General features: G+C 51.8%; 1 protein-coding gene across 1 annotated transcript in view; it reads left to right on the forward strand.

Moving 5' to 3' along the window:
* LOC119449376 (multidrug resistance-associated protein 1-like) overlaps positions 1-23,279 on the forward strand; it is a 190,562-nt gene that overhangs the window by 134,474 nt on the left and 32,809 nt on the right. Inside the window, 4 exon segments of the mRNA XM_049666741.1 lie at positions 5,794-6,038; positions 12,819-12,933; positions 12,935-12,985; positions 22,146-22,345. Of these exon segments, the coding sequence (XP_049522698.1) occupies positions 5,794-6,038; positions 12,819-12,933; positions 12,935-12,985; positions 22,146-22,345 (611 nt within the window).

A 23,279-nucleotide genomic window follows, 5' to 3' on the forward strand; every position in this document is an offset into this window, starting at 1 on the left:
AAGACCGAGGCCAGCCTCCAAAGTGGCTGACCGAGGCCAAGTGGCAAGGTTGACTCAGCCAAAGAGGGCTAAGCCAACGGGGCAAAGTCCAAGAGGGTGTCGTCGTCTTCCCCATGACCACGACAGGGAGAAAGGGGCCCCAGCAGTCCGAAAGGTGAAGACGTCGCTTCTCTTGACACAAAGCCAGGGGTATGCCTTGGCCACCAAAGTTCCGCACACTGGAAGGACCCCCTGCCAGGTGGAAGAGTCTGCAGCCCAGGAAGGACGGGGCAGGGCAGCACCATGGTTCAGCCAGCAACACTCGAAATCCGCCGGACTGGAGCAGCCAGGAACGCGCGAGGCGTGGCTGCCATTTTGGCGCAGCAGCCACCACAGAAGTCACTGGGCTCCCCGGATTGCGCAGGAACAGCAGGCCGGGATAACCGGCAGCCAGGCCAGCAGCGGCAGCCGGAGTGACCCTCCCCGGCCAGAGGTCAGCGCCTGATTGGGGACCAGCCACAGTTAGCGGCAGCCTAGGCAGCCGGAGGCAAGGCTGGCACGGGTTCGTGGCCCCCAGAGGCAGGAGTCATTCATGGCGGAAGGACCAGGAGCAGCAGGCCTTGAGATCGGCAACAGGCTGACATGGTAGGGCCAGGGACAGCCGGATTCGTGGTCAGCAAGACTGGTGGCACAGTGGAGCCAGGCGCAGGGAGCAGACTGGACGACACAAGGTGAAGGACAGGAACGCCCCCCGGCATAGCCGGCGTGCCAAGGAAGTTGCCCGCCTGACTGACAGCCCAAAAAGGGGCGTTCGCCAGGCTGAGGCTTGAGCAACACATAAGAGGGTATATTAGGCCACATGGGCCTGTCACCGCTTCGATGTGCGCCCTTGCACCGTAGCTACATTTCTCCATTCACCGGCATGGTAGGGAATGAAGTCCAGCTACCTGCTAGTGGGAGAAAGCTGACTAGGCGCGTCAGAAGGCGGGTGAGCACGAGAGGGTATATTAGGCCAAAACGGCCTGTCACCACTTCAACGTGCGCCTTCGTACCGTAGCTGTGTCTCTCCGTTCATCGGCGTGGTAGGGAATAAAGTCCGGCTACCAGCTGGTGGGAGAAAACCTGCCTAGGTGTGTTTCCGTAGGTTGTACCGGTGGCGTGGCCTGGGGCCAGCCATATCACGGTTTGCCTGCGGTTCGTTGACCGCCTCCCCCTCTCCCCAGTCGTTGCTACGGGCAACGAAAGGTTTGAGGTCCGAGACGTGAACTGGACCGCCGACTGGTCTCCCTTGGGAGTCAGCCAGCTTGTATACCAGAGGGGACATTTTGGTATCCACTCGGTACGGGCCCAACCATTTGGCTGACAGGGAGGCAGAGATGCCTTTGGCGGCGTCACTCAAGACATGGTTGCGTCTGAGGACGAGATCGCCGACACCATAGTGCACGTCCCTATGTGACCGGTCGTACTGGGCTTTTTGTCCAGCTCGCGCTTTTGCCAAGTTGGAACGGGCCAGGTCAAGGGCCGCGTCCATCCGTGAGCGCAGTTCCGCCGCGTAGCCGGAAAGGCCGGCTTTCGTGGCGCACGCCCTGCTGCCGGTCCGCAGAACACGGTGCATGGGGTTTGGCAGCTCTCTCCCGAAGTTAAGGAAAGCGGGCGTGTACCCAGTCGAACGGTTCACCGTGGACCGCAAGGAGAAGCCTATCTCGTTAAGACAGACATCCCAATCCCTATGTTGCTGGGCAAAGGCCGCGAGCAAGGGCTTAAGGTTCCGGTTAATCCGTTCTGTCGGGTTGGCCTGTGGGTGATACGTGGTTGTCTTGCGGTGCTAAATGCCAAAGGCAGCACACGCATCCACGAACATCTTTGCCGTGAAGTAGGACGCGTTGTCCGTTATCAGCTCCGCCGGAAAGCCAAAGCGGTTAAAGACCTCGGTCAACTTGTCCCAGATTGCGCGTGCCGTTAACTTCCGAAGGGGAAAAAGTTCAACCCATTTCGTGAAGTGATCTGTGACAGCCAGGAGAAAAACATAGCCTCGCCGGCTTCTGGGAAAGGGTCCCATAATGTCACAGGCCGCGACTTGCCAGGGTAGCTGGCTGTCGATTGGCTGCATGAGCCCGGGGGGTTTGCCCGCGCGAGGCTTCACACATTGGCACACGCGGCATGAGCGGGCGTAGTGAAGAGTGTTACGCTTCATGCCTGGCCAGGTAGCGGAGCGGCCCAACTTTTGGAAGGTCTTAAGGCCACTCGCATGTCCGGCCACCCGCGAGTCGTGGAAATAGCTCAGGGTGGCTTTCCTTAGACTGCGGGGTATCACCACCTTGAAAGACTCCTGAGGAGCCTCTTCAGATGGGATGTAGCGCAGGAGAACTCCATCGGCGTCAAGCAGATACGTATCCAACGTGCCCGCAGCAATACTAGCTGTCCGGGTACGCCCGGCGGCTTTGCCGCCCCACTCCTCTTGGGAGCTCGGCTCTTGGAGCCTGTCAAGGATTTCTATTTACAAAACGGGTCGTTCTGCTTAAGCAGATACGGATCCCACGTGCCCGCAACAATACAAGCTGCGTGGCACTCGGCGCCAACAGCAATACCAGCTGTCCGGGTGCGCCCGGCGGCTTTGCCGCCCCGCTCCTCTTGGGAGCTCGGCTCTTTGAGCCCGTCAACGATTGCTATTTACAAAATGGATCGCTCTGCTGAGCCTTTAGCAGCTCTTGCCTGCTGAAGACAATACCCGATGAGGTAACGGGATCCACCAGGTAAACGTCCTCTCCCGGGGCTGGCAATCAGAGGATCGCTTCGCCGTCGGGGGTCGCGCCTTTCGAGCCATTGGAGACACAGGCTCCGGTCTCTACTAAGTGCATGAGGTTCGCGCCTTAATTTTGAGCCATTGGAGACTGAGGCTCCGGCTTCTACTTGGTGCGAATGCTCACGGGAGTGGCGGACCAAAGGATCAAACGCCGAAACGGGGGCTCGCGACAAGGCGTCCGCCACATCGTTTGAACTCCCTTTCCGGTAGCGCAGAACAAGGTACCACTGCCATGTCAACGCCCAGCGCGCGAGGCGGCCCGATGGCTCGCACAAGCGCTTAAGCCGGATTGTACGTCTCCACGGCAAACAGCACGTACGCTATAACGCCAACTTCCGGAGAGCAAAAAGGACCAACGGACAGGTGGTCCGCTCAATACATGACCGATCCAATGGGGCCAGTAAACGGCAAAGAGAAGAGCTGGGCTGCCGCTCCGACAGGCGCATGAGGCCTCACATGACCGGCAGACGGATCGACAGCGGAGCGGGGTGACTCACGCACGTCGAAAATGTCGCTCGGATGCGTGTGAGACAAGCGGTAGGCGGAAAACGCGGCGACTTTGTCGGCTGAGCGGGGAGGCTCGCGCTCGACATTGCTTCCCAGCTGTGCTCGGGACAAGGAGAGGCCAGCGAGCAATTTGCACCAACAGCGAGGCAGGGAGGCTCAGCTGCGGCGCACGGGACACCGAACTGCGCTCGGGACAAAGGAAGGCCAGCGAGCGAGCTCGCGCCTACGGCGTAGCGGGAAGGCTGCACCGCGGCGTATTCGTCCGAGAAAGGCGCTCGGGACAAAGGTGGGCCAGCGAGCGTATGCGTGCGCGTATCTAAGCAGGGTGGCTCCGATGCGGCACATGGCGCAGCGAACGACGCTCGGGACAAAGGGAGGCCGGCGAGCGTATTCGCGCGAGCAACTAAGCGGGGTGGTTCCGATGCGGCACGTTGGGCACAACTGAGCTCGGGACAAAGGCCAGCGAGCGGAGGCAGCACGCCGGAGGGGCTAGTAGGCACCTGCTCCCCGCGCGTCTCAAAGAGTTGATAAAACCCGTAACTGGCGTGGCTATATAGGACTAGCGTACACATCCGAGCTGTGGACATCACCTAGGGCGCTCCAAGGAAGGGATCGTTCCCGGTGGCCGAAAGCATCGTGCTATCGGTGTCGTTCGCTCCGAAGGACGATAAGTCCGCAGCCAGGGGGTCAGGCAGGAACGAGGGCCGTGAAGGGGCCTGCTCTGATGCCATGCCGAAACCACGTTGGGCGCCATTTATGTGGAGATGGGTTTGCACAAGGCTTACCCTACGAGCGACGGTCAGGAAAGGGCACGACGCTCCTCCACTCCGCAACGCACAAAGGCACTACGGCAGGGTTCGTCGACTCTCCGACATGGCGCGGAGAAGGCTCTGGAGTCAGATCGCCAACAAACACGGGTTTATTCACCCAAGGTACAGCTCAGTGCTACAGTCACGGCGCTTACGGGCCAAGGCTCGCCGCAAGACCGATCGAGTACGCGCGCCCGCTGCGCTAGGGCTAACCGGGTAGCGGTCCGCCAAGCGCGATAACGAGGAGTCGCGAGAACAAAGGTCTCATGTAACCACCTCGTTGCGAGCCTCTGAGCCTCTCCCGCGGCGATGAAGCGCTCAGCGGGCGAGAGCTCGGGGGGGAGAGGGTGCCCGGGGGCCGCCGCGCGGGAGGCCAATCAGGGCGCGTCCCGGTGACGTGTTCTCGCGGGGCAAGTCCAATCCCGGGGGGGAGAAGCACGGTTTGCGCGGGAAAGTAAGTCCGGCGCACTAGCCGTGTCCGCCATGTTGCCGTTACGGCGGCGGTTCCCGGGGATCGAGCTAAGCGCCACGCGCGAGCTGGGGGAAGAGGCGTGGGAAGGCACCTCGATCCCCACAACTTAAAACTGCCCGTATAACTGGAATTATGGGCCATTGCCCACAGCAAAGCACAAGACACGCAGAAAAGCAAGCAACAGACAATGCTGTCACAGAACAGTCGTCACCAATGTAGAAAAAAAGATAATCGTGCTGATTTCACTCACTGTTGGAATTGGTGACTATGGATCCAGCCCAGATCCCGCTATGCCGACTTGTCTATGCTGGTCGCACCGCTGGCTCGGCCGCCGCCGCCGCTGCTGTTGCTCACACGTTTGTATGATCCACAGCAGCATGGCAACACATTCGGAACAGCCAATGTTTTTCGTATGGTGAGCATTGTATTTCGGCCGGGGAGTATTACGAATTCAAATCACACTGAAATTCGTACCAGCCGTGATCGTATCACCGGGGTTTTACTGTATACGGCTTGGCTGTATGCGGCAACACGTCTGGTGCCAAGTCACATGAAACTTGTGAAAGACCAAGTCCCCGATAGCGAAAGTGTTTGTTTGACAAGACAGCCAACAATGACCATCACCACCACCACAACGATATGCAAAGAAAGCATCCCTTAAAATATAGAGCAATGTTCAGCTTACCAATTTACTTGCTTCTAGCTGCACAACTGTCTGCATGTCATTTTGATTGACTGTTGCACTGGCAGTGCAACAGAGGATTCATTTTTTTGCAGAGAGATGCCTCTTGGTGGCATACGCTGTCATCAACAGCCAGAGCAAGGAAAGCTGTAAGCTAGGGCACGGCCGTTCATTCATGGCACTTCATGGGACGAAAGTTGATGGTATGATAATTACAAGGGGGAAAAAAAATTCTGATTTGGGAAGAACAAATTTGAGGGTATAGTATTTATGTGAGTGCATTCATTGTGTGAGTAAATGGGGTATATTTTTTAATTGGCACAGAAAGCTATGAAATTTCCAGAAAGCAGCACTTTGTGGTGAAACATTGTCGCTAAATATCTGTGCACATATTAACATCCTCACTAACTGAAACCAGAATGTAAATGCCAAGGATTGTTTATTTGCACTGCATCTAGCATGCTATGGAGGTTTGCACTGGAGCCCTTGATATTTGTATTAATTAGTTTATGACTGTATTGCCTGTGTTAATTTTGTGCAGTATGGCTCTGCTGTGTGGTTGAGCAAGTGGTCCCAGGATGCAGATTTGTCACGAAGGCATTTCTACCTCATCGGCTATGGACTTTTTCTGGTGTCTTATGTGGTCTTCAACTTTGTTTTCTGGATTATATTTGTTGTTGGCACACTAAGGGCAGCCATCTGGTTTCACCAGCAGCTGTTACACAGCATCATGCGTTCACCACTCGCTTTTTTTGACACCACACCAATGGGCAGGATCATCAACAGGTAAGTGTTTTCTTTTATTCAATTTATTTTCTCATCAAAGGCCCTATGCTCTTTGAAGGGGTGCACATATTCATGTGAGAGTAACTGCTGCAAAAATCCAGTAAAGTTCATAAGAAAAAGCATAAAATGGCACTGAACATCGTAAAACAACAAAGACTGCACCACGAGTCCAAATATTATGTAAAAAACAAGGCCTTGTTTTACACAAGAATGGTAATAGTCGGGAAAATATGCACTAGTTGTCGTTTCACCTTGTGGTATCACACTACGCTCACGCCGCGCACGCTCCAATCGCATGGGCTGAATGGCCACCGTGAGTTTGAGCACCTCAAGCCGCCTTGTGTACAGTGTGTCATCTGCGCCTGCTCTGGCCGCTCCGTGTGCCGATTCACCACTACACACGCGCGTCCCGGCCATCCCAACCTGGGGAAGGCGAAACTGCACATACACAGCAAGGGTGACCCTAGGTAAATCTCTCTGGAAAGAACAAAGAACATTTATTAAGCTGGGTTTCGATACATTGCAAGGTTAACAAACAGACATGACCAAATATGAATCCAGTTGCTATCATCATCATCATATGTGGTAAAATGGTGGCCGGAGGCTGCTAACGCCGCACAGCGATAGAGAACAAAAAACAAAATCTATAGAGAGGCCACCTATCGTTCGGCCAGCACCTGCCATCGCGCACCCCCACAGCAGAGAAAACAGAAAAAGAAAGAACAGATGGGATCACGATTGGAATGCGCTGCCTCAGGACGTCGAGACGACAGAAGAGTACTCACGCCTGCCGGGGCCGGGACCCTGATGAGCCTAAGCATTAATTGGGCAGCGGCCGGCAGAGAGAGACACGTATGCACCTTCCAACGCCTGGATATGGTTGCCTCAGGCCCCGCCATGCGCATGCACACCCAGAGCACTCACAAGCAATGCCTGAATCCCGCCAGAAAGTCGGCCAATGGGGGAAGCCCCTTGACCTCAGAACCACAACCCAACGGAACAGCGTCGCACATCTATTGTGAGCGCTGGAAACCCCACATCCCTATCCCCTTAAATGCCCCCTACCAATGCAAGGCTGGTGGCTCCGGTGCCGGCTAAATCAAAATACAAAATACAAACCAACAGCCATTACTATGCGACACCGGAGCTAACTATTAGCAGCTAAAGCCCAAAATCACCAGCCTCCAAAATAGAAAAAACAAGAAACAAGCCATTAGGATAAATTAAACACGTAGGTCCAAAGTACACAACAAAAGTGCACTCAAGCCCATGCTTATGCAAATAAGTGCAATGAAAGCATCCACCGATGAAATAAAAAAATAACAGTAACAATAAAAAAAGACAAGTGCTTAGATATACAATGACATTCAAAGACTAGTGCGAACAAGTGAAAATGTTAAAAAAGAATCAGCTAGCACCATCAAACAAAATAAAAGAAGAGAAGGTAAGCGGCTTCAGAGGACGTACAAAGAAAGAAACTTCATGCGAGAAATCTGAACAAGGGACAAGGAAAAGTAAGGACAGAGAAGGAAGGAGGGCAGCCTGCCTGATTCCCACAAAGTGGACGGCTTATAGATTTTTTAAGAGAAATCTTTGGCTAATCCAAAGCTGTGACTTCACATAGGCAAGCCACGTTTCAGTATACAATGCAGACCGCTTATAACGTAAGTAGCCGGAGTCGCGAATATCCACACTATAAGCAGTACCGCACTATAACCAAAGCAACCATTTTCAAGGCCCGTACATATGCAAAACATGTGCACCGAGCCGCCACGCGTATGCGACAGTCGAGGAATGCGGCTGTCGTTTGCATTCAATTTACAGTCGAATCTCGTTAATTCGAACCAAATCACGTGGCGGCGCCTCCGACCGGCATTGCTCCGGCACCACCATAGAGTAAAAGCTTAGGAGACACCCCTCAATCTCGCGCGCGAACATAACAAAAACCAAAAAAAGAAAGAAAAGAAAAATGCGGCGGAAATTTCACCCTCTTTCAAATGGCAAGGTCGCCGATTCTGCGTTGCTCCGGAACATGCATGTACGTGCCGACGTCTCAGCCACGCTTAGAAAATGGCAGTGAACCCTTCTTTCTCCTTTATGCTTCGTCTACTTTCTAGTCACGTGTTGACCTTGCACGCTGTGGCTACGGTGCAGAGGGAAGCAGCGGCGCTGTCCCTGGCCGGGCATCGAAACTGCCCACGCCGGCAAACCCCCGTTTCCCTATAGCGGCAGAAAACGAAACTTCGGGGAGCTGGCACCAGGCCGGCTGTAGCGTCAGCGCCTTCACGGCTGCGGGCGCGCATGGTGACAGTCGAAAGTGAGGGAGCTACGAGGGAGGGCGAGGGGAGCCACCGAAGCGGCGGAGTTGCCGAGGCGAAATCCGCTTCCCTGCCACCCTCCTCCCTCATATTCCACGGTCTTCGCGTGCGCCCTTCGCCTTGTCGTGCCGGCGCCGCCCGCCCCCTGAAGTTTCGTTTACTGCCGTTATCGTGAAGCGAGCGTTGGTTGGCGTTGGCAGTTTTGTGGCGCTCGCTCGCTATGTGCACCGTGATATTTCACGACTCGCACTCAAGATTCTGGTTTCAGCCTCACTGGCTGTTCGTTCGCACCACGTGCCCTTCTCCTTCACTTCGTCTCTCTTTCTTCATCGAGCACTCCTTGGGGCGCCCGTTTGAGGGGAGCGTTCGCCGTGTCCGCTAACTTCCGTACTCCCAGGCAGCCGCACTGTACCCGGTATTTCGTTTCCCGCAACTGCACTATAAGCGATACGTGTATACATGGAGTGCTATGGGAACTATATCCTGCCCCGCACTATAAGCTGTTACGTTATAAGTGGTCTATACTGTAGATGGTGTCTCCACCTGAGCTTAACCGGATGCATTAAACGTGGTCTTCACTAGAGCGTTGACTCGGCACTACCAGAATTTCCTCCCACAGATGCACACTGTCCATACACGACACCAAACTTTGGGGATGCGCGACTCTCAGGCGACTCCTGATGTTGTTTTCCCCACGTGGCTCCTGTCTCCTGTAATCCGGCTTTGCCGCGTGGCTTTACGGCAGCACCGGTCAGTGTGGTTGCAGCTTATTGCCAGAGATGGCGCGGGTGTTATGCTGCTAACGCCACCTAACGGCGGGGTGACTTGGGCACAAAAGGGAAAAGGCTGCTCCTCTTTGGCGTGTCTCGAGAAGGCTTAGGAACACGACGGCGGAATGGACGAACACGGATCGTTCAAACACGCTAGCGTTGGCGTGACTGTACATGCGAAATACTTGGTGTTGGTAACTAGCATGGGGCGAACATATTCGCTCGCTATCTGGTCGCGGTAAGTTGGACCTCTTCGATTTGTCGCATGCCCATCAGAATGTTCTATGGGCAGTAATTCGGCTAGCGTGCATTAGTGTATGAAAGGTGGAATAAATGCCATTTTGTTTGTTTGCACTACTGTGTTGCAAGACGCGAGTGGCGTGAAGTGTTGCATGTGGTGTGCATGATAGACAGCATGTGGAAAATGTGGGGGAAAAGTCGCTGAGTGCAGTAATAAAGGGAATGTTTGCTACGAACATGTCGGCCTATTGTCGTTTGTAACAAATGGGGGTTCGTCTTGGATCGAGATGGACATGGAGGCTATGAACGTACCCGAAGAGTTCCTGCAGCATATGCGTGGACAAAGACTGATGGTGGCAGATGCAGTGCCAGCAGGTTTTGTGATAGCAGCGGCGGCGGTTCAACTGTCTGGCAATGCCGCTTCGCTGGAGGTCAGCTCCCAAAATACACCAGACTTAACGACATCCAGTCTCTTGAGGAGTTTCAGGACTGGCTGGAGATGTTTTGGTTGGTCACCGATCTCGCCAACGAAGAAAAGCTTACCCCCATTGAGTCCGCTGCTCTGGAGGGCAGCACGAAGTTGTGGTGGCACTTCGCAACCACATTTTCATCGTGGGAGGATTTTACTGCTGGCTTCATCGTGGAATTCTCTTGCATCGACACAAAGCGCCGCTTGAAACAAAAATGCAGCACCCAGAAGAAAATTTTAAAGAATTTATTTACACGATTGCGACCTATTATGACCGGATCAGCAGCGAAGTTTCAGGATTGCAAAAGCTTCGTCGTGTGCTGCGGCAAATGCACCCGCAACTCCAAGACTTTACAGAAGGCGAACAGCTTGCCAATCTCATGCAATTGGCCGTGCTTCGAGGCGGTTGCAGTACAAGCCGCCGCTGCCTCCGACAGACCAAGTGGCGAGGGACCTCGCCTTCCAGTCAGCTGTAAACGGGACTGGCCTGCCCGGAACACAGCCCAGAGTGTTGATGGCTGCGGCTGTCGTGCCGTTTCAGTCGCCGCCGCCGGCATCCTACGGGCCTTTTCATCCCACAGCGATACAGCCATCCTACCATTGAGACCAGCTGCATGGGCTGGCCACTCGTACTATAAGGCCACCTCTCACGGCGTTGTCACAGGAGTAGCAACAGCGTGACTTCGGGAGATTTACCTACCGTTGCTGCAGAGCTGTGGGTCACCTAGCTCGCGATTGCCCGACAGGTTGGCGTACCGGCCAACCCTGCTGCTATGAATGCAGCCGAATCGGGCATTTCCAATCACAGTGTCCGGGAAACGGGCGGCGGCAGGTGCCATCCCGGCGGGCACCTAGGTGACTGTGCTACAGGTAGCGGCTTCAGGCGGCAGGAAAGGGCCCCTCCTGGAGGTGCGGATCGAGAAGACTACGTCCCAAGCCCTACTGGATACATGCTGAAATACTTGCTTGGAATGCTTCCAAGATGCATGCTCGGAATGACGGGGAAAACATGGCCGAGGGGACAGGCGCCAAGCTCAGGACACAGGTGCATGCACTCCGCCTGGCAACAGGTTGGTCCCAGTCTGCCTCATCCCTAAAGGGCAAAGTCCAATGGACTACGAGCAGCTGCAACCAGGGCTTCCCATGTGTGCCAGACCTATGTCGGGACTTGCTAAGAAGCTGAAATCATTGAATGCTGCGTACATGACCTCCTAGAGCAAAGTGAAGCAGCAGCCATTGGACTAGCGGTGGTCGCTAGTGGTCGTACTGCACTGAGCCGCACTTATCAGAGGGCCAAACCAACGAAGATTGCCTAAGTTCTCGCGATTGGGCCCATTGGTTATCGCAAGGGCAAGCAGCATAGCTGCGGAGACTTTTCCTAGCGGCTTACCACGAGGAGCTATCCTCTTGCCCCTGTCTGTATTTTCGCCCTTGACGCGTGCGGGGATCGAGGTGTCTTCCTGCGCCGCATCCCCCAGCTCGTGCGTTGTGCTTAGCTTGATCTCCGGTAACCGCCACCATAACAGCAACATGACGGACACGGCTAGCGCGCCGGAGCTAATTTGCCGCGCAAACTGTGTTTCTCCCTCGCGGGATTGAGTTGCCGCGCGAGCGCGTCACCGGGACGTGCCCTGATTGGCCTCGTGAGCGGCAGGCCCTGGGCGAGCCCTCTCCACCCGAGCTCTCTTCCACCGAGTGCTTCCTCGCCGCGGCAGATGCTCACAAGCCCACAACGAGTTGGTTATGTGGGACCTTTGCTCTCTCGACTCCTCGTTATCGCGCTTGGTGGAACGCTACCCGGTTAGCCCTAGCGCAGCGGGCGCGCGTACTTGATCTGTCTTGCGGTGAGCCTTCGCTCATAAGCACCGTGACTGTTGCACTGTGCTGTGTGTTGGGTGAATAAACCCTTGCCTGTATGCGAACTGACTCCGGAGCCTGCTCTGCGCCATCTCGGAGAGTCGACGAATGCCTACCGTTGCGCCTTTGTGCGTTGCAGAGTGGAGGAGCATCGTGCCCTTTCCTGACCGTCGCTCGTAGGGTGAGCCTTATGTAAACCCATCTCCACACGCGAGAGCCCTTTGATTCCTGCGCCTGCCCGGGACCGGGCGTTTGTGCAGTGTTGAGTGCTGCCAGAAACAATAAACGGTTTCTGCTAACTCGAAGCAGTGCTGTGTTTGATAGCCCCTATTTGCAGTCTGAGCGCGTGCGCAGCGGTGCACTAGAGTATGCGAGACGACGGCTGACGCGGCCCTGTGGCTCACTAAGCTCAAATCCGTGGTGGTCGGTACTCCTGTGAGATACGAGACTCCCACAAAGTCTAAAAGGAGGCGATTACGGAGGACACAGTTAAACGCTTTCAAGCGGTCAAGGCATATCGTCTCATTGTTGATGGTTGCCCATGCACTTTAGTGCTTTGTGAATTTAGTTAGTTGGTTTCCAAACTAAAATAACTTTTTGAATCTGTTGAAAAGCACGAGTGAGCAGAGTCATCAACAGTAGTCAGTCTTGTTTAAAGTTACTAAAAAAGAATGCACTTAAAATTCCTAAACAATGGCAGCTTCGATATTCCTGGTATGGTTGCCACGTGACCGGTTTTGCACTGGCACAGCTGTCTTTTCCTCATTGTGCCACTTGCAGGTTTGAACCTAACACTGGCCCGCCATTTTCCAGTTTTCAGGTTCTCCTTAAATGGGAGTGTATTCAAGTTGCCTTGCAAGCACACTGTCAGACGTACAAAATATCAGGAAACGGAATTGCTGCAAGCTGATTGAGGCGTACTGTGGTTATTTAAAAATCTCAGGTGTTAAGTAGCATGCTTACATTTGCTACATTGTGTTTTCTGTTTAATTAATATGATTTACACTTGCTGCCGCAGTTTCCTTTTGTGCAACAGCCTCTCTGTTCATTTATGTTATCGTGAAAGTGCCTCCACAATATTTGAAATAATATCGGTGTGCCACTCTCTTTTCTGCATATCTTTCAGGTTCAGCCGTGACGTTGAATCAGTTGACAAAGAGGTACCCATCAATGCAAACATGACAATGTGCAATATTGTGTGGGGAATGCAGCTGCTGATTCTCATCTGCGTCATGTCAGCCTTACTTCACGATTGTGGTCATCATCGCTGTGTTTATTTTTGCAAGCATTACGGTAAGGAGCACGTTGGGAAATTGTTTCAGCTGATGTGTGTCTCATTTACATGGCTTTTTCTTAACAATTCTCATGAGCCTAAAAATACTGAAAATACTTCTCGAATCATACACGTACAACACACTAAAAGAAAGTATCCAAGATACCAAATACTTAGCAAAAAGTTTACTTGGTACTAAATGATGACGTGATGTGTAGTGGCATAAGGCCCCCAGTATACTAAATACCCCTGCTCCAGAAGTATCCGAGTACAAGGTACTAAAAAAGATATTTCAATACTTGTAGGATAATTTCAAAATACAGGACATTGTACAAAAAACGAAGTTCTGCATCGTTAAAGTGCTAAATTTTACGAAGAAAGGCAAAGGGCTAAATTGACAGAAACATTCGTTTGCTCTCAAAAAGGGGTATTTTTCACAAGTTGCAATAGACGGGCTTCCCCTTTTCTTTTTAAGGATATCACCGTGAATGCTGAAATACTGCTTGATGGATGCACTCAACACAGCAGCGTTGTGCATAATAAAAAGACAAAAAAAAAGTACATTGGCTTGTGTGATCTTGCAGAGTCGCAACTCAATTTCTAGTGAAGTTGTTTCTTTCGCACCCACTGTGGTAGCCCAGTAGCTGTCGCATTGAGCTGCAGAGCTGGAAGTCGTGGGTTTCGCAGCTTTTCAATGGGGGCAAAGTGCAAAAATGCTCGTTTACTTAGATTTAGGTGCATGTTTAAAAACCCCTGGTGGTCAAAAATGATCTGGAGTCCCACACTACGGTGTGCCTCATTATCAGATCGTGGTTCTGGCATGTAATTACCTCAGAACTATTTTGTTGTTTCTTTTTAGCAGTTGCATTAAGAATTTCAGTTGCTTGTAATTAACAAGCAACACATGTTATGACACGTGAAAATGTGTTCTACACATAACATAGAGTACTTGCTGAAGGAATTTCTAGCAAAGGCCATACCCACATCTTTCTTACTTTTGTAGGCGTGTCAGCCATGATGTTTTCCTCATTTTCAACAAATTTAGCCTCAATGGCTGATTAGTTTTTCCAGGACAGCAGGTTCAACTTTTCACCTTTTGTAAAACACACAACTTTCCAGAGCGCTTGGACACACTTTGAACTTTGCCTACATATACACTCCATAACCAGTCTCCTATTTCTACAAAATATAAGGGTGACTTGTTTAGTTCTTGATCATCCTGGAAGAATATGTATTATGTTCCTGTCTTTTTGGCGCAGCACCTCACTTTTTAAGCCTTTTCTTTTTCTTCTTTTTATTCCAGAGTTAACTGTTTTCTGTTTAGTTTCGGTCATGAGGTCATAGCAGTGCGAACTAAAACATATACACAAGGAAAGAGACACATGTGGTCAAGCACTAACTTCTAGCTATTGATTTTTGTTTATTCGCCGGATTTGTATACACAGAGGAGAAGAAAGGTCATGACATGACAGAAAACAAAGAAACAGCAAATTCAGAAAACAAAACAATGGAGAAAATAAAACCACTAAACCATCTAGATGTACATGCTTGTGATTTCTAAAAAGAATAATTCTTTTTCTAACGATGCAACAGAAGGCCTACTAACACAATTATATTCCTGCACCATGCGTGCAGCCTCAGTGGTAGTGCAAGTACATCGGCCTTATGTCTAGTCACCACGCGAGTACGCCCGAACTCCAGTTTGCACCCACAGCCACTGCAATGGATAGCCAAGAACCCAAATATATAGCGAAGTACAGTATAGATCACTTATAACGTAACCGCTTATAGTGCAGGACCGGATATACAGTGTAGACCGCTTATAACGTAAGTCGCCGGAGTCGCGAATATCCGCACTATAAGCGGTACCGCACTATAACCAAAGCAACAATTTTCAAGGCCCGCACATATGCAAAACATGTGCACCGAACCGCCGCGCGTATGCGACAGTCGAGGAATGCGGCTAGAGCGTTTGCATTCAATTCACAGTCGAATCTCGTTAATTCGAACCAAATCACGGGGCGGCACCTCATACCGGCATTGCTCCGGCACTGCCATAGAGTAAAAGCTTAGGAGAGACACCTCAATGTCGCGCGCGAACAAAACAAAAAAAAAAGAAAAAGAAATGCGGCGGAAATTTCACCCTCTCTCAAATGGCAAGGTTGCTGATTCTGCGTTGCGCCGGAACATGCATGTACGTGCCGACGTCTCAGCCACGCTACCGTAGCCACGCGTAGAAAATGGCAGTGAACCCTTCTTTCTCCTTTATGCTTCCTCTACTTTCTAGTCACGTGTTGACCTTGCACGCTGCGGCTACAGCGCGGAGAAAAGCAGTGGCGCTGTCCCAGGCCGGCCAACGAAACTGCCCACGCCAGCAAACGCCCGCTTCCCGATAACGGCAGAAAATGAAACTTCGGGGAGCTGGCGGCGGGCGCGCACGGTGACAGTTGTGGGGTCTCACACATGTACTCTTGGGACAAAGGAACGACAACGCAGTAGTGCAGACAATCACAAGGGCATTTATTGCACCTTTCATACACTAATACATACTAGCCGAATTACAACCAATAGAACGTTCACACGGGCGCGCGACAAATCAAGGAAGTCCGACTCACCGCGACCCGATAGCGAGCGAATACGTTCGCCCCATGCTATGACACCATCGCCTAGTCGTTCACGTGTACAGTCACGCGAACGGTGGCGCGCTCGAACGATCCGTGTTCGTCCATACCGGTGTCCTGCTCTTAGCCTCGCGCGACGGTCGCGCGAAGCGGGCCGGCGCACCCGCGAAGCGTCCGTGCGTGTTCGTCGCCGATCCCAAGCCAAAGAGCGAGCGCCTCCGATCTTTTTCTCCCAAGTGACCTCGCCGTTCGGTGGCGTTAGCATCGCGACACCAGCGCCATCTCTCGCAACGCGCCGCAACCACCGCCGGGCTTAGCCACGCAGAGAAGCCGGACTACAGGAGACATGTGGGGAAAACAACATCAGGGGACGCGTGAGAGTCGCGCATCCCCCCATCCCCCCAACCTTAAATCACTACACATACGCCGGCGAAACATGTCACAAGGCCTATCAACGCGCGCGTCGCGAACAAAAGTGAGTACATGCGACAGTGGCCGCCGCCGAGGATATGTCCACGCGTTATCCACAACGTGCGAGCCGACATTGACTCTGGGGTTCACCGCTGGCGTCCATTGGTCACAGCACCACGTCTGCAGATTCCATGGCACGACTCCAGCCCAGGACTCCGGAAACGGCGACGCAGAAGTCTGCACGAGCAAGCTTCGCTCGCGCCCTGCTGACGAGAGCCGCAGTAGCCGTTGGTGACTGCCGGCTCTTTTCCCAGCCGCCGAGGGTTGCGAGCCGAACATTGGCGGCCGCCGAAGTCGCTGTGCCGAATTGACCACAGGCATGTCCAAAGCCTGGGGTAGCTCGATTGTAGTCCGGGGCAGCAGCGCTGACGATGTGCAGGTGACAGCAAACCAGGGGTGACTCCGCTCACGCTGCGTACACTCAACGCACTCGACAAACACCAAAGTAGTGCAAGGCAGAGGAATTCGGCATACGCATCACCCACGTGGTACGATGTTCAATTCGGCTAGCCAAAATTCCGGGCGGCATTTCAGATGCTAAGTTCACGTGAACAAAGCTTACTTTCTTGAGTCAAACGAGTAATTTCAATTCGTGCGAGGCTAACTAGAATGAGGGAAGCAAAGTGCAACACCTCAACATCACGGTCCACCAGGTTGTGTCCCTCAACGTGCGACAGGCGGCTTTGTTAAGCCTTAGGCCTAATGCATCGCTACTTTGACAACAACCGGCATCCAAAAAAAAAAGAAACACACCCAAAATGGGCACAAGAACAGGCAGCCGCGAGGAGACGTTAGCTCTGTGAGGTGGTCCTACTCCGCTCGGTGCACACAGCGTCCGAGTTGACGGCGCCCACCGTCCCAGACGGTGTCAGAGCGCCCGGTGCCAGGCCGCAATACCAGTCAGCCCGTAGCGGCACCCGTGGCCCGCGGCCACCCGGCTCCCTGAGCCTCGACTTCCGAAGTCAAAGATATAGAAGAAGCTATTTACATAAGAAATTCGGACCACACACGAGGCTTCCGTACTCACTCGCTTCAGGCTGGCCAATGCTCCCCGGGCGCTAGGCCTCGCTCTCCCAGGATGCAGACCACGTGGCTCTCGTACCGACGAGTGTACTTCAAAACACTCGCGAAAAGGCTTAGCATGTTGAAAAGTTCAAACACGCCACAGCAACCGTCGCCTCGCTCAAGAAAGCACACCGCCGACACTAGCGATCAAAATCCACGCTAGGACTACGCTTCGGTTGAAACATCTCGAACCGAGCAAAGCTGTCAAAATTATCGTCCGATGCCCCAAGAGCCCCACGTTGGGCAGCCAGATGTGGCGTGTCACATGTTCTCTTGGGACAAAGGAACAACAACACAGTAGTGCAAACAATCAAACGGGCATTTATTGCACCTTTCATACACTAATACATACTAGCCGAATTACAACCAATAGAACATTCACACGGGCGCGCGACAAATCAAGCAAGTCCGACTCACCGCGACCCGATAGCGAGCGAATACGTTCGCCCCATGCTATGACACCATCGCCTAGTCGTTCACGTGTACAGTCACGCGAACGGTGGCACGCTTGAACGATCCGTGTTCATCCATACCGGTGTCCCGCTCTAAGCCTCGCGCGACGGTCGCGCGAAGCGGGCCGGCGCACGCGCGAAGCGTTCGTGCGTGTTGGTCGCCGATCCCCAGCCAAAGAGAGAGCGCCTCCGACCTTTTTCTCCCAAGTGACCCTGCCGTTCGGTAGCGTTAGCATCGCGACACTAGCGCCATCTCTCGCAACGCGCCGCAACCACCGCCGGGCTTAGCCATGCAGAGAAGCCGGACTACAGGAGACATGCGGGGAAAACAACATCAGGGGACGCGTGAGAGTCGCGCATCCCCACACAGTTGAAAGTGAGGGAGGGCGAGGGGAGCCACCGAAGCGGCGGAGTTGCCGAGGCGAAATCCGCTTCCCTGCCGCCCTCCTTCCTCACATTCCACGGTCTCCGCGTGCGCCCTTTGCCGTGCCATTGAGGGATCTCTCCTAAGCTTTTACTCTATGGCGGTGCCGGAGCAATGCCGGTCGGAGGCGCCGCCGTGTGATTTGGTTCGAATTAACGAGATTCGACTGTAAATTGAATGCAAACGTTCTAGCCGCATTCCTCGACTGTCGCATACGCGTGGCGGCTCGGTGCACATGTTATACATATTAGCGGGCTTTGAAAACAGTTGCTTTGGTTATAGTGCGGTACCGCTTATAGTGCGGATATTCGCGACTCCGGCGACTTACGTCATAAGCGGTCTACACTGTATATGTTTTAGTTTGCGCTGCTATGTCCTCATAATGCAAAACCAACTGGCCCAATCTTTCACCTTACCTAATTTTGGTGTCCAATATTTCTTTATAGTTATTGCTTTCTGATGCAGCATTTGCTTTTTAGGTCATGTTTCATCTGGTTAGGTATTTAATTCTGTAGGTCTTTGTTTGGCCACTTTGGGAGTTTTTAATTACAATTTCGATGGTTCTCTGCATGTGCATCATTTTACCTTACGGCGAAACTTTTAAGCCTGGTGTTGTTCAACACAATCTCAATCGCCGTTTATTGCTGTTGTTATGCTAGTCTGTACGTTTCCATCATGGTGGTCTGTGCAGGCGTAGTTGTCGTTGTTCTTCATGCGTTTTGCCTTGGTCACCTTGGTCATATAGCAGCAACGTGATACCAAGTGCTAGTCATGTGCTCCAATTTAAAGTGCAACATTTTTTCAATAAAACTTAGTAAGAAGGTAGAGCTCTCCTGTGATTTGCATTCATCTTTTGCACTATGATTTTTATTTCTTTGTTATGAACTGACGTGTCCAAGAAAACATTTTCTAAACTCTTATGGGTTAATTTCCTTGGCTGTTTCGATGTCCGATGGGGTTGCAGATGCCGGCTAGTGTCTTTTACTGCAGTCAAAAAGTGTTTTGTGAGATGCTTACAAAGAAAAATATCCATAGTGCTCCGTGAGGATTGAAACTCTATGCCAGCATATTGTGTGGGGTCTTAGGGTCTCACAGGAGTACCGACCACACGGGTTCGAGCTTAGCGAGCCACAGGGCCGCGTCAGCCGTCGCTTCTAGCATGCCGCTGCGCATGAGCTCAGGCTGCAAAGGGCTCCCGAGTGATGCACACAAGAATGCAGTATCGCCCTGAGTTAACGGAAAGCAGTTATCTCCAGCGGCACCCAACACTGCAGAATCAACCGGTCCCGGGGCGGTGAGGGAATCAGAGGGGTCCCGCACCAAGGGCGAAAATACAGACATGGATGCTATAGCACGTCGCTGCGAGAGCACAGGCTCAAGCTGGGGCACACCGCTAGGAAAAGTCCCAGTAGCTATGCTACTTGCCCTCACGATAACCAATGGGCCAACTCGCGAGAGCTCGGGCAATCTCCTTCAGCAAGTTTGGCTCAGCGTGGTATGACCTCGCGTGAGCACTAGGCACCGCTCTTTGGCTTGGTGTCCGGAAAGGGTCAGCACAAAATGTGCGCTCACCGCACGGGCAAAGGCACCTTGCGCAAGCTCAAGTCCTAGTCACAGAGTGTGGGCGGATAAGAGGAAAGCATGTCTGTACCTAGTGCTGTTTAGAGGTAAAAGAGCCACGCTCAGCCATCAGCAGACAAACGCGGCCACGTTACGACGTCAGCGCCCCGCCCCCGCCGCAAACCGTCGCGAGTGGAGCGCCACTGCTGAACCCGGTTACGAGTGGAACGGGGGGCATAGGGACGACAGAACAGGTGAAGCCCGTGCAATGGCGTCGGCACATTTCTCAATCCCCACATCCTCCTCTCCTTAATTGCCCCCTTACCGCTCTGGTGAAGCATCTGGGAGGTGCTTATGCACCAAAGACAATTGAGTGTTTCATGCACAAGCTAAATGCTAACCTCAGCCCAGAAAGTATTTCAATCACTGTGTTCTGAGATAAAAAGACACTTTCATGCACACTAATAATAATAATAATAATAATAATAATAATAATAATAAAATATACAGCTTAGACCACTTATAACGTAACCGTTCATAATGCAGAAGTGGTTACAACGTGGCCTTTTCCAACTCACATTTAATGACCCATAGAACGCCATGTACAGTCAAACCCACTTATAACGATACCGGTTTTAACAACATATTGTTACGAATGAAGAATGGATTTATTTACAGTGAAAAGGGTAGAGAAGACATGGGACGGTACTAAACAGCCGATCACCCAAAAACCTCGCGCCGCTTCTACTTCCTCTTCTACACTCCTCCTGTGCGACGTTACAATATCGGTTATAACAATGAGAAGCTGCTGCACCATCAACTTTTGCATATTTCTATGGTGAAGTAACCCGCTTACTACAATGCCCCCATGCTGCATTATTGGCTATAACGATGAAGTCTGGCTGCTGGGTGTCCATGCTGAAAGGGAGTGGAATGCGAAACTCTTGAAAAAAAAAAAAAGAAATTCGAGCCGGGGGGGCTGCACACAGCCTCGCGTGCCTCTCTCCCCTCGCCCTTCCACCCCTCCGAACATAAATGGGCTGCGCCCATAGCTTTCTGCCCTGCTCCCCTCTGACTGCGCCAACTGCATTGATAGCGCTGGGCACTGGTGCCGGATAGCTCGCTGGCCCCTCATTCTGTGCAATTCTGCCAACAGATTAAGTCGCTCGTGCTCATTTTTGTTGGTTGCGTCGAAGTCGTTCTGGGCCACGTGGTTTCTTGGCCTCGTTTGACTCACCGCTGAAACTGAAGATGGCTGATCTGCCCGCAGATGCCAGGCCAGGTCACAGTTTGGCTCAGCTTTGCAAAACTTTTGGAGCCACTTGAATGACTGGCCAAGGGTTCGTCATGAGAGGATCGCAACAGTGCGCTTCTGAGACATTTGGGAATAACCACCTTAAATGGGTCCGCAGACTCCTCATCGGTGGCTACCTATTTGAGCAGAAACCCATCATGATCCAACAAATATAAATCCGCAGGGGACCCAGCAAGACATGCTCGTTCCGGCCCTCCTGCGCCCGCCGCATTACCAGCAGCGTCTCGGCGCTTCATTTCCCTGACACCATTGCTCACTCTGCAACAAAACGGATCAATGTGCTGGGCCTTCAGTAGCTCTTCCCTGCTGAAATAGTCCAGTTCTCCCATAGGGGAGTCTGGTGTCATCTCCACTCAGGGCTGCAGCCATCGGCGTCATGGGTTCGCTTTCGAGAAGCTCCTCCGTTTGCATGCTTTGCGGTACGTTGCTTGCCTGGAGAGCAGAATAACAGGTTTGCCCGCTTGTGGACTCGCCTTTCTCTCCGCTCATTTCAGCACCGGTAGTGGCTGAAGCCCGCGCAATGGCGCCGACGCATTCCTCAATCCCCACAATTGGCAGTTGAAGGTTTTACCTCTCTGCGACTACACTATCACCAACACTAGAGTATAGCAAAATACAGTTCACTCCTGTTAATTTGGCCTTGGTTAATCAAAAATTTCACTTAATTTGAACTTACAGGAAGGTGCGGCGAGAAACCATACATTTCTTTGGAAGAAAAACTCGTTTAGTTCAAATGTGAAAGCATGCCGCTTCATTTAAGTCGACCCCCGTTAACTTCCACTGGCACCCCACGCGCTGGTTACTACAAGCTTGAAAGCACAAGACATTCAGCAAATGCGCTCCTGGTTTTGTCTATTCTGAAAAAATTTAAACTCTGGGACAACGCTTAAACATGTCAGCACTCTTTTGTCTGTCTGGTCGAGTCGTGTTTCAAGAACAAGAAGCAAAAAGACATTACAGATTACTTCAACAATAACAAAAGACGTCAATTTAATCATTTCGTCACTATTTGTTAAATTTACTTTTCGAATCATTAGAAAACATTTTGTGATCTCATAAGGGTCTAATTAACGGGATTACTGTACCTGGAGAGTGCATTCATGCAGCCACCTGCTATAATCAGCTGATGTTGACAATGTGATGATGTCGCTTTTGTGTGACATTTTATGTGAGTTCTTATGCTGAAACCTGTTTAGAAGCCCTTTGATGTCACCGCACAAAGGAAAGGGCCACAAGAAAAGAATTGGCCGTTCATGTTGGCTTTCTGTGCAGATAGTGTCGCTACCAGCATTTCGGCACGTCCAGCGGTTGCGGTCAGTGACACGCTCTCCCATCCTGTCACACCTCAGTGAGAGCATTGCAGGTGTGGTCTCGGTGCGAGCATTTGGTGTTACCAAGCAATTCATCAGTGCCCTTGAACGCCATGTGGACGCCAATATCAACTGCTGCTACCACTCCATTTCCTTGGACTGGTGAGGCTGCTGCATGAATTACTTCATTTTTTACCTTCCTTGACATCTTCTTTGGTGGTGATGATTTGTAATGTCATCCCCTTTGGATTGGGTTGACAACAAATACAGTTAAATGTGGATCTAACGAAATTGCAAATTCCCGAAAAACTTCGGTATAAAGAGGATTTCGTTATATGCAGGTTCAGCATGAAAATTCGAAAAAGAATTTAATACTTATGTATTTACATATGGTTCTAACGCGCCCTCGATTGTAACGCGCACCCGTTTACCGTGACCAAAAGAGAGGGAAAAAAATCCTTTACAGTACTGCACACCTCATGCTTTCATACAGAAATACAACTATCGCTCAAGATTTACTCCCAATACACTAAAGTTGCAATGAACAAAAAAGTCCCAGTTTCGCCCGAAAGGCGAAGCATCAATTGCGACAGCAAATTAGCTGACAGCTATACGAAGTAAGGATAGTAGTTTTATCGGCCGTATAAGCTTGTAAACATTCGCTGTTTAACTAAATTGGTAGACCAATGCCTAAGCACACGTACTACAGCACCTGGTCGAAGCTACGGGAGCTGGGCTCGAAGTGCGTAAGAGGCGGCCATAATAAAATGCGGATGGCGATATGGTAGCGCAAATTTAGGGTCGTACTCAATTCTAATGCGCAGGCAATTTTTGGACCCGTTTTATCAAAAAAAAAGTGCGCGTCAGATTCGAGTAAATACAAGTAAGCAAAAGGGTAACAGACGGCAGAGCTCACCCAAAACATTTATTTCGCGGTAAAAAACTGCGTGATTTTGCTTTGTTGTTTGTTCATGATGGACGGCAGCACTGACCGTTCGTACGACATCAATGAACACAATGCTGCTCCTTCATTGTCCAGCAAGCCTGCGCACGCTCGCACGCACGCGTGCTCTAGCCTCGCAGTCGCCGTGAATTC

Source organism: Dermacentor silvarum, chromosome 4, assembly GCF_013339745.2.
Source record: "Dermacentor silvarum isolate Dsil-2018 chromosome 4, BIME_Dsil_1.4, whole genome shotgun sequence".
NCBI classification, from domain to species: domain Eukaryota; kingdom Metazoa; phylum Arthropoda; class Arachnida; order Ixodida; family Ixodidae; genus Dermacentor; species Dermacentor silvarum.